Below are 12,823 nucleotides of genomic sequence, written 5' to 3'. Positions count from 1 at the left end.
TCGCGCTGGAAGTGAGCGTTTTACCACGGAGCCACCGAGGTTCCCTACCTACTGCTTTAGAATTATTCTTTTAAGAGTAGACTACAACATTATTTAACATGTGTTTAACATAGACCTATCAAGTTTTTCCTCTTTTACTTGAGCAAAGCGGAGCAAGAGCTTGCAAATAAAGGAATTGTTCTACTTTCTGGATAAGACAGTAGGAAATCAATCCCTCATTTTCAACTTTGGCACTCTTGAACTTGAAACAAGCGCAAATTTTACAAAATTAAAATGTGCTTATTGTTTCCTTTCCATGCATATATTTTCGGCTACTTTTAATCAAGTACTACTAATTCATGAGTGAAAAGAGGAAATGTGACGTACTATTGTGTGCTTCAATTTACTTACAGAGACACATGAATTCAGGGTGTTTAGGAATCCATACCACTGAACCTAACTCTTATTTGTGAATGAATCGTCTTTATCTAACATTGGCTCTCTTTATTTACTATAAGTATCGATTCTTTTCAACTAATCATTGCTTCTGTTTTGCTTCTCTCATAAACTAATTTCTTTTCCGCTTATAAATTCCTTTATTAATTGAATAAATAGAATTTAATAAAGATCAAAAATTCTTCGAAAAGCTTAGGTCAAATATCCAATATCAGATAAAATATCTAAGATAAAATGCCTCATATTCAGTAGCATCTTATTTCTTAGAAAATGATAGCTTCTTTCCTTGCCTTTCGTCTTAACTTTTTCATTTCATTCAAATATTTTGTGACAGATCTTCAGTCATTTGTCCTATATTTACTTTCTCTCCTTTCTTTTTTCTTTGTTTTCGTAAAACGATGCAAAAAGTTTTCCTCCTTCAAGTACATGCGGAACATCTACACTTCTCCCCAGTTCAGTTTGTATTTTTTCATATAGAATCGGGTCAGCATTCTCTTCCAACGAGATATTTTCAATTTTAGTTTCCTTCATATTCCTCGCCTGTCTTATGTGGCTGTAATCTTGACAGATTTTCTACCCAGCTCTCAGCCCATTCCCATATATAAGTGCTATTCAAATTCTAAGTTTTCGTGCTAACCACCAAACCATTTCAAGAATATTTTAATTCAGTAAACACTGTAAAAGCATTTAAGTATATCTGTTGCCATTGTGATTCTCGGCAATATATATATATATATATATATATATATATATATATATATATATATATAAATATCGCACACCCAGTGGAAGAGTGTTGCAACTCATAAAATGGAAATTTTGAGTTATCATCATTCAAAAGAGAATAGAGAGAGAGAGAGAGAGAGAGAGAGAAGCGAGCTCTACCTGGTGGTATTTTCGCATAAACGTAACTAAAGAAGTTAACCCCTAAATTGCAGAAATACCAGTCACCGGGTATATGTATGTAGGGCTACATAGCGTGTCCACAAACGCACACCGTGATTTCGATTAACTATAAAATGAAAACTAACTCAAAACATTTTTATTACTTGGGGGCACGGTGGCTCAGTGGTAGAGCGTTCACCTCTGGTGCTTGGGGTCCCGGGTTCGATCCCAGCCCCCGCCAAGTGAACTTTGTGGTGGACAAACACCGTGCTCGTGGGTTTTCTCGGGGTACTCCCGTTTCCTCCCACTTTCTTCATTCCACCATTTTCACTCATCTCTCATTATCACCGTCTCCTTTAGCCTAACCGGCATAACCGTGGGACGTAAAACTCAAAGATTTCATTTCATTTCATTTTTATTACTTTCCTACATGTTCTAACATTTCACTAGATAAGACAGTGAATTCAAGATGGCGCTATCCAAACAGCAACGCAGCTGGTGTGTTTTGGAATTTCACTCAACAAAGAGAGTTGTTGCTGTGCCTACGTTCAGGCGCAAATTTGATGTGAAACCACCTTCGGACAAGCCAATTTTGAAGTGATACAACGATTTCGTAGAAAAAAGGTGCATCTGTGACAACCGGAAAGAGCATTCCAGCAGACCATCAGTGCCGCAGCAAATTGTTGATCGCGTGAGAGAAACCTTTGTCGGAGCTCAGAAATATCTGTGCACAGAGTTAGCCAAGAACTACAAATACCAAGAAGTAGTGGCGTATTTAGGGGCGTGGCTATAGGGCTCAAGTTTCCCCCGAAATAGATAAATTTATACATAGTATGTATAATAACTGTATACCTACATAGACCTAGTATATAAACGTACTCAGGAGAATGTTCATAGCCCCTCTCGGAACAAAATCCTAAATACCCCACTGCCAAGAAGCATTGTTAGCAAGGTGTTACGCAAACGCTTGTTCTTTCATGCGCAATAATTTGCAATTGGTGCAGAAGTTGAAACCTAAAGACCATCCAAAGCCGGTCGAGTTTGAAGAGTGTAGAGTTAGCTTGATTATCGAATAGATGTTTGCCGCATAACACGTGGGGCCTACATCCAGTGTCTGTAATGAACACATATCACATATGAAAGTATGTGTTGATATATCTTTAGGCAAAAAATGAACACAAAATTCCAAAAGGTTTTAATTTTATAACTAATTAAAATCACGGAGTGTTCTTGTGGTCACAATATATATATATAATATTAATATGAGCGTTGTTTTAAGTGGTATCACATCGTATCGGAGTTGAGTACACAAAATCATAGAATTGAGATGCAAACCAAAAATTGGACCATAATATCATCTATGATTATACTGACTTCATAATTTGAGGAATTCTCTTTTAATCTGATATAGCTGCGACAAATCTCGTCTCGTATATATGACTTTTGTTTTAAGTGCTTCTTTGGTTCTTAATAACACACTAATCCACTGTTGAATCAACATCCTATTACTGAAGAGCTAGACTTAAAATTGACAACAAAGAGATCATGTTCGACTACTTCGAAATTTTATAGCATAAAAAAAAAAATTATTTAAAAGTAGATTATTGCTTATGTTTGTGTAATACTTCCATGTTCCTCAAGAACAGAAATAATTGTCATTTTCCTTGTTGCACCTCTCCCTACTGATTTCATTACTGGTCTGGGCGTGCAAAACTTTGTTTGAAAGATCTCCATTTCATTTTTGAATATCTGCGATATTGTTTTCGCAGAGAGTTGCATACCATTAACTAACGAAAATGATTTTCTTTCTCTTCCCTTTGTTATACGTTCGTTATTATTTGTTATTATTTTCTTTTGCATTAATTCTGTACCCGTGTTTCTTATCAAAAAAGAGGCATGCATATTCATTCTTTCTATAGAAATTTCCTTTTCTTAGTAGTTCTGGTGTAAAATTCCGTGCTTTCTAGTGGAGTTCCTATACGGATAATTGTAGGAATACAGTTATTGTTTTCTCTCCCTAATTTTCTTTAGAGGACGAATATTGAAGGTGTCCCTTTTTTTTACAAAAGCGTCAGGTTCTTTTCTCCTTTCGTTTCATTATATCTGGTAGTTGTTTTCAGTTTCCTAAAATTTTATTAGGTTTACTTCTACAAATACAGAGTTATGTATCTGGTGTATTATAGAAATTTCCTTGTGTGTTTGAAATTATATCTTCCTTCGCGATACTGCATCGGTTTATAAGTTTGCTTTGTTTTTGCTTTTCTGCTCTTCCAGTAACTTAGTCTAATCAATTTTGATACTTTGAGTTGTCATTTATTGTGCCAGTTATTTCAGAGAGTAATCTACTTTAACATACAGAAATTGAATATACAGCAGTATTGTCTATCTGACTCAAAATTTTAAGTTTGTCTATCAGGATGTATATCGAATGCACCATGTACAAAGAATATTTTTTCTTACAAAACAAGACAAAGATTCGTATTCATTCTAAAGTATCTGTGTGTGTTAATGTTTGAAACATTTTTCCTTATAATTAAAACCAAAACATTTCTTTTAAATAAACGCAAATCTTAAAAACCTTTGCATGGTCTTGGATGGTGTGTTAAACTTCAACCAGTTCCGATCGCAAATTAAAAAAAAAAAAAAAAATCTTATTTTCTTTTCTAATTCATATTCCCTCAATTTTTTTTTTTCATGAATGTCAATGGTGATTATTCCTCATTTCTATCGAGTAATTTAAGAATATTTACTCAAATATCCATTAAATTTAGCGTAGCTGCTCCCACTTCAGTTCATTAGTTCTACTAAATCCGATTATCGAGATAGTGTCCAAAAAGAAAGTTAAAGATCCATTTTCAGTCTTCAATTAGCTTATTTTCTGCGTAATTTCTTCCAATATTATCTGTTAGGTTGTATGTTTATCAATCTACTAATTACCAAATCGATGGTTGAAATTTTAACTACCTTCGGGTTTCTAAATTTATTATTATTATTATTATTATTATTATTATTATTATTATTATTATTATTATTATTATTATTATTATTATTATTATTATTATTATTATTGACTACGTGATGTGTTGTGTGCTATTTCAGTTCTCGGTTGCACATATTTTATCGTGTGTAGTTCCTTGTGGTGCACTCTTCACCTTTCGCGGTACAATTCATTGATTTAAAAAAAATCGTTTTCGTTTTCCGAAAGGCTAATACTTGTATATTAAATTAGTCCTATTAGGAATCCGAACAGAAGAGATTATAATAAGGACATCTTAAGAGTACGTATAAAAGAACTAAAGTTCACACATTAATTTGAGTATGTGCTATTCTTCGTACTAAGGTTCAAACCTTTTCAACCAACCCTCGCATAAAAACTAGTTCTGTAATACGCCAACAGGTGGCAGCGCAAGACTACACACAGGCACAGGAAGCAACGATTTTCATAAGCCAGTGTGCCAAGAGACATCATCGTCCTGTGTACATCGGGAACTGTGCAGCTTGTGCTACTCTGACCACATGCGTTACCACGTCTGCGATTTCATCATGAACAGCAACTTAGCACAACGAACAAACGTGAAATTCTGGCGAAACTGGGCAAATCCGCCACAGAGACGCTGACATGATTCGGCAAGTGTACAGCGATGCTGCAATGAGTAATTCGAGGTGTTTCAAGTATCACGCTCTCTTCAAGAGCGGAAGAACATCACTGGAAGACGACGAAAGATAAGGAAGGCCTTCTACGAGCACAACTCCCGAAAAAGATAGTACCATTCGGCAACTTGCGCATAAGGACTGTCGAAGAACAATCCACAACATTGTTGGCATTATCGGTATCATACGGAATAGTGAGGCTAATTCTCACGTGTAATTTGAGCATGCACCGTGTTGTTGGCAAGTACGTCCCCCAGGCTGCTGACCCAGGAGCAGAAAGAATATCGGGTCAAAGTCTGCCAAGAACTTCGTTAGCAAGACGTTAATAACCCGTCCTTCATGTCGAGAGTCATTAACAGTGACGAGACTTGGGTGTACGGGTATGACTCTGAGAAGAAACAAGTCTTCACAGTGAAGAGCCCATCATCTTCACTACCGAAAAATGCTAGGGAGGTCCTCAACTCGACCAATGTATGTTCATCGGCTTTTTCGACGTTCATGGCACCATCAATCACGAATTCGTCCCCAAGAGCAGGCAGTAAATAGCGACTTCTACTGACAGGTTTTAAGGGGTCTGAGGAAGGACATTCGGCGAAAGCGACTGGATCTGTGGCGCGCGAGAAACTGGCTGCTCCACAACAAAAATTCATCTTGTTACCTTGCTTTTCTCATACGTTTGTTTCTTAATAGAAACAAGATAATCGCACTACCGTACCCACCGTGCTCGCCATATTTGGTTTCTGCAGACTTCCCGAAGCTGAAGATCCAGATTAAAGATCACCATTGTGGAGATCCAGAGCGAATCGCAGAAAGTGGTTGGCACGCTTCGAAAAAAAACTTCCAGGATACATTCCAACAGTGGTAGAAACGCTTTGAGCGCTGTATTCCTATAGAAGGCAACTATTTTGAAGGTGATAATCTGTAAACGTAGATAAAATAAAGTACTTTCTTGTAAGCAGAACTAGTCTCGAAACCTTTTGATTCCATCCCGTGTGTATGTGTGTATATATATTACAAGAAATATTTAGTTTATTAGGGTTTACCATTTTATACTTGTCTTGTCTGTTCGTGCGTCTATCTGTCCAGGAGACAAAAGATTCCAAGAACTACTTGATGAATCACCATCAATCTTGGCCAGGATGTAGAGGGTCAGAAGTTAGGAATCGAGTTCTTTGATGGAGGTTATATTCGAAACGGAAATGGAAAAATAATTCGTTTCTACTTTAATAATTGAAAACTGTAGAACAATAACGGCAATTAATTGCGGGAAGCAGTTTTTTGTAACCGATTAAGTCTCCCAAGAATATACAGTGAAACCTCTACTAACGGACACCTCTATAAAGCGGACACCTCCCTTAACGGACATATTTTGTAATCCCCAAACACTGGAATAGGAAAAAGCATATTGGCAAACCTCTCTAAAGCAGACACTCTCTAGTACGGACACGGACAATCTTTTCTGTCTTTTATAGGTATTAATTACCTCCATGTTACGGACACTTTCTCTAGAAATAAGTTGAAAAGTGTAGTAAAAATACATTTTTAGTAATTCATACACGTGTCACCAAGGAAGCATTGTGACAACATTTTGCCTCGGCAACTGTCTGCTCAGAAATCCAGACGAAGCATCTCTGTTTAACAACACTTTTATGTCCTTTGCTTGCATCCCACTCCCAACCAAACTGTTTTAGACACAAAAGTGATTGACAATTGCCCGCCGTTATGGATGACATGTTATGCTACTGTCCCATTGGAGTCTCTAACCAACTGGAAGACAAGTTTAGAATTTTTTGCTCTCAGGTATGTATATTGTCTCAAAAAGGACATTTCAGGACTGCAATTACCCCACAAATTAAAGCGCCATACTGAAAACGAAGGAAGTACTGATAAGTGTAAAGTGCAGAGAACTATAACATGTTATTTCCATGCTGTGCCTCGAAGGATGAAAGAGGATAATGCATGTAATATCCGTAAACACGTGATTCATGCAAACATATTTTTTCTAATTGTATATTACCTTGCTGACTAATTTACATAACAAAGTACTGAAACCTCTTGAAGGCGGACACCTATCTATAGCGGACAATTTTTGATTCCCCACGGCTGTTCGCTTTAGAGAGGTTTCACTGTATTTCATTTCCATCCTTTAAAACGATAATAGAGAGCGAGAAACGTTTTCTGTAACCAATTAAGCGCTCCAAGAATATATTTCGTCTGTAATCTCTCTACTAAAACTACAAGTGGTAGAAATATGGTACAACTACCGGTTTCAATATTAACTGAGAAATTATCACGCTATGCAAACCAAACTACATTGCGTGGTGTACGAGTAACACTGCTACTTGTTTAGTCAGCACATCTAGTTTGATCTGACAGTAAATGTAAAGTCATTAAAATTTTAGTCATATATAATATATGTGTGTGTGTGATTTACTAGAGAATGCCGAATTAAATTTTTTAATATATTATGTATTATAGCGCATTCCAAAATCCGAGTGTTCGTTACCCAAGGAGGAGCACTGAGCATGCAGGAAGCCGTCTATCATGGAGTACCAACAGTTGTTACGCCTCTCATAGCAGAGCAGGAAGTCCACGCGAAACATGCAGCGGACTCCGGTTATGGCATCAGAGTGAATTTAATGGACATCTCTGTAGAAAACCTAGTTGCAGTTTTTAATTCAATCATCAACGAAACAAGGTAAGTAATCTTACTTTTAAATTTTAAGAAAATGTAAAGAAAATATTTTACTACTTTTTGTGTAAATACATGATTGGAACAATACGTTTACAGATGGATCAATATCAAAATTTCTCGGTTGTGTGCCATTTATATCTATTTTAAAACTATTGAGGTATGAAAAGTATCTAGTACTATTTTGGCCTAGTAATGTGTGTCCATTTTATTAGCATAAACGTTGTATTGGATTTGCATAGCGTCTTCTTGTTACCTTTTATGCGTAACATTATACCATTTTGCTGTAGGGATATAAAAATTCAGTTGTATGTCTACTAAAGTGCACTGCACACAGCACACAGCAATGAATGTTCTAATTATAGGGTGCGAAATCATCAAGTTGAATTGGCGGGAAAAAGGGGGATACAGAAATGTAAAGAAAACAGAAGGCTCTTCACACTGAAATTCTTCGACATAATTTTCACATATTTGAACATTCATTATTGGTAAACTAGATAAGATTACACTTACCGCTAACCACTAGTTTACCCGTTTGTTACGTATTAAGTAGAGTTCTTGCTAATTACATATGAATTATTGTACTTTTTTAAAATGTCATTTTCTTCACATACACATCCACTAATTTAATAGTATTATTAGAAAGGAGTTGTACTCCAAAAATATAAAGTTCGGAGGATTTTCTCCTATTGCTATAGGATTCCATAGGATTCCAAAGAAGTTGTTTTTGAGTCTCTTGGACCTTCTTGTTTTACGTGGGATCACATTAACATCTTAGCAGTTAACGGTGATCATCCACATGGCATGTTCTATTATTGAATCATGGGCAGTCTTGGGAAGTAACGTAGCGCAAGTAACGCGTTACTTGTAACGTGTTACTTTTTAAGTAACGTTTCCTAGTAACGCGTTACATTTTCTGTAAAGTAACTATAACGGTAACGCGTTACAAAATTTTAAGTAACGTGCCTAGTTTACGTTACTTTTTTCGCGTTACATTTCGGATGAGTAACTACAATATACGTATGTATTTTTTTTTTTTTTCGGAAACAAATGTTTCTTTCCTGTAATTGAATTTCTCAGAATGAAACAATCGAACATGAACTACGTATGTCAGAGACCAACAGTCACTGAAACACAGAGAAACAGATAAGTTCGTAGTGTCACTTGCTGATTTTGGAAGATGAGGACCGCCTTAGGGTACTCACGTGTACTGATTGCAAGCACCTGGAAGATTTTGTCGTGGATTTTGACAGCTCCAAATCAATACACTCAATGAGCGAACTAGGAATGCAATGATACCAGTAATCTATTTTACTTTTATTGGTTTTGTTTTTATAAAGATGGAGAACGAAAATATTTTACCGTTCCAACATTTGAAAGAATACTTTTTTCTTAAGAGCTGAGGATGATGATGGACAGAATTTAAAAGTAAAGTGTTTGAAGTGGCCCGGCGGAAAGTATTTATCAACAACTAGGGTGCCATAATTAACGATATACAGTAAGGGGTTAATATGAATAAACTGTGTTCTGATGAGCAGGCCTACTTTATTACTAGAATAGTTTGCTGATGGTATGTAATATTGGAGTTCTTACAGATCAGTTTGCTTATCCTAGAGTCCCGTTGATTATAGAGTTTGAAACTAGCTTTAAAAAGCATGTATCGATTTTAAGAGTTACTGGCAAGTTTAGATTCACCCCCAGTTCATTTGTTCTCATTTTATTAGATGTAGTGCAATGTTTCTCTATATTCTGTATTTTTAATTTTACATAACATTGTTATTATTATATAATTAGTTTAGCAGAATAATAATAAACAACCATTTTTTCTAACGCATAGGGATGAGAAAGAGTCAAGCTAAAACTCGACTCGACTGGAATTCAAGTCGAGTTTCGAGTCAAGTCAAAGATAATATTCTCGAGTCGAGTTCCGAGCCGATTCAGTTTTTGGCGTCGAGTTTCGAGTACAGTCGAGTTTGATAAATGGCTCGTTCATTTTAATCATAGCCTTTTAACTTGAAATCATAGCCGGGTTACACTGGAAAGCGAAAGTCATGAGAAATGTAAGCTAAACAGTAATATGGAATACTTTTAGTGTTGCTCACGAGATGGGACACTGCTCGCATCTCGTCTCGACAGCGAGACCAAAAGAATTTTTTATAACAAGCTCAGCTGGGCTCGGATCAACTGAGAAGATGGCTCGAGCCGGCTCGCTTGGGGTGAACCACCGGCTCGAGTTGGCTTGGTAGGGATGAGCCATCCGCTCGGTTCGGCTCAACTGAGCCGATGAGGGCTCTAGGCGAGTCGGTTGGGTAACCAGTTGGCTCGGCTCATTTCTCAGTTCGGGTCGATAGTGAATGAGCTGTGAGCCGAGCTGCTCGAGTCGTTGACAATTCAAACCCGGGCCGAGCAGTTTTGAAGATATTTTTCCAGTGTCCTATAACTTTTAACAGTGTTTGGCTCGAGCCGGAATAATCAACCCAGACCCTCAACCCAAATTCAGAAGCTCGTAAACAATATCCTTGACTCCTAGACTTCACGACTACCGAGGTTGGCAATGAACTAGTTTTTTAGTATTCAAATACAAACCACCTATCTTTCATGATTATATGCAGTGTTGTTATAATTAATAATAATAATAATAATAATAATAATAATAATAATAATAATAATAATAATAATAATAATAATAATAATAATAATAATAATAATAATAATAATAAGTAGTAGTAGTAGTAGTAGTAGTAGTAGTAGTTTATATTGTCTATGTAATATACTTGAAGAATGTACTCGAAACTACACAGCGGATTTGGCTCGACTCGACTTGAAACTCGACACAAATTCGAGTCGAGTTGCAGGAAATTTTTAGAACCGAGTTCTCGGGTCGAGCTCAAAGATGTTTGTTTCCAATCGAATCGAGTTTCAAAGAACACTCGCTCGTGCCCATCCCTACGAGTAGCGCAGTATGGCATTTTATCTATGTTACATTATATGAAAATGTTCATATATCAAGTAAAAATTTGTCCTTGTATTTACACAAAGCGATTCAGAACGTGCAATAATAATAATAATAATAATAATAATAATAATAATAATAATAATAATAATAATAATAATAATAATAATAATAATAATAATAATAATAATAGTGGTTGTAATAGTAGTACGGAAAATTGAAGTAATATTTTTTCACATATTTAAAGTGTCGTACCTAAAAGTAACGCGTTAGTAACGCGTTACTTTCGAAGTAAAGTAACAGTTACTCTTTTGGGGCAAGTAACGCGTTTAAAAGAAAGTAAAGTAACTTGTAACGCGTTACATTTTTACAAGTAACTTACCCAACACTGATCATGGGTGCACAATTCTAGACACATAATGCCATTGAATGGCAGAAATCATCCTTTAGCAGTTGACATCTACCTGATGAAATTAAAATGTCTTGGCGTTATCCGTTTTTTACTATCTTAACGGAGCTTATTCCACTAATGCATTCGGTAGTGTTAAAATTACTCTTCTTTTTGATTAACAAGTAATCTCATATTTAACAGAGAATCGAAATTATATGTGTAATATTTTGTGTTAAGTTTATTTAACATCTATTCATAAACATGTACAGTGGTTTTCTTTCCCGGTCTTATTTAGGGTCACTGCTAGCAAAGAACTCAAACACAAATCAACTCAATTATATGGAACAGTATTACAAATGCTATTCTGAGAATATTTTTCTCTATTACTTAATTTTGTATTTGGACACGCTAACTCATTAGTTTATGTATATTTCACATTTTTCTTCAGTATTCACACATAAGAAAAAATGGCGTGATGCCGATCGCCACGGATACAGACTGCTTCAACCACCTTTTGGTGCTAACTGCAACGGTTTTTTTAAAATCATTAATAAATGTGACCAGTGATGTAGCTATATTTTTTTCATTTGAGGACACCAAAATCTATAAATTTATGACCTGTTTATTTGGATAAATCGTTTGAAAATTTAAGAGTTCATACTTATTAAGTACTTCGCTGAAGTTATTACCTCCTCTTCTTTCGTTTCCTCACAATACATTCCAATTAGCAATTGTATTTGATTTGCATTTCAATATAGCGTTTGTACATATTATTTTATATTTCTTGAAAGTGGTTGCTTTTAACCAAGGGGAAGTAAGAAACACAATGAAACGTCTTATTGAATTTATTTAGAAACAGAATAATATATTTCCTGATAATTTGTAAAAAAAAGTAACTGTTTATTACTATTTAACTGTTTACTACTGTTCCATTCTAAAGAAATATACTAACAGTAGAAAAATGTCTAATCTTATTAAGAAACCTCAACAAAAGGAAGAATCTATTTTCATTTATTGGTATACCAACACAAAAAAGGACTCACTCAGGGAAGTAATGCTCCCGGAAGTAGGAACTAAATACACGGTTCTGATTGGTTGGCGTTATCCGTTTCTAGGCGTGTAGCTCACATATAGCAGAAATCAAACGCTCACTGCAGTTGGCCCTCGTGGCGGAGCGTGCTAGCGCAATGTGCTAGTAATGGAAAGATCTTTTGGCGTGGGTTCAAATCTTGACCAAGGAATTCTTTTTTAAATTTTCCTAACATTTTTTCCATTAAAATAAGATGAAAATAATACTCAAAAAAGTGATTTACTTACTTTTGTGCAGGTAAGTAGTAGTAGTAGGAACGGGTTAAAAGCCCCCAGGGATCATTTTGTTTCACCTTGACCCCCATTCTATAAATTTTGTGACCAGCTGGCCAGGGTAGCGCGTAAAAGAGTTGGCTAGGGTAGTGCGCGAAAAAAGTTACTTCTAGGAGCATTACTCTCCCAAGCGGGTCTCAAAAATACGACAATAGAAATATAAAATACCATGTACAGGTTAGTCGGTTCACTTGCATTAAGTCGCGGTTATTAATCAAAACAGATATTAACATAGCTTTTTATTTACAAGCTTATTAGCACCTTAATATTTTACAATACCTAGGGGCTACAGATAATATTATTAATCAAGTTCTCGATAATCTTTCTTTCTAAAAAAAATGACACAAAATTTGCTCTGTCCAAAAGTAGTTTGCACTTCATATGTGTGTCCTCTCATAACATTTGAATTGTCAGAAACCTTAGACACACGGTAGTAAGTACGTGCTCCTGAATC

At 35.7% G+C, this 12,823-nt stretch overlaps 1 protein-coding gene across 2 annotated transcripts in view; it reads left to right on the top strand.

The window, feature by feature from the left end:
* The window catches only part of LOC145695209 (UDP-glycosyltransferase UGT5-like), a 227,318-nt gene that overhangs the window by 175,335 nt on the left and 39,160 nt on the right, over window positions 1-12,823 (top strand). For both annotated transcript variants that reach the window (XM_081772197.1, XM_081772196.1), the window contains exon 4: window positions 7,450-7,669. In XM_081772197.1, coding sequence (XP_081628323.1) covers window positions 7,450-7,669 — 220 coding nt within the window. The remainder of the gene's footprint in view (window positions 1-7,449; window positions 7,670-12,823) is intronic.

The sequence above is a fragment of the Thermobia domestica genome, chromosome 9 (genome assembly GCF_964235325.1).
Source record: "Thermobia domestica chromosome 9, izTheDome1.hap1.1, whole genome shotgun sequence".
Classification (NCBI taxonomy): domain Eukaryota; kingdom Metazoa; phylum Arthropoda; class Insecta; order Zygentoma; family Lepismatidae; genus Thermobia; species Thermobia domestica.
Note: the sequence above shows the minus strand (reverse complement) of the source record. Positions and strands in the feature narration are given on the sequence as shown.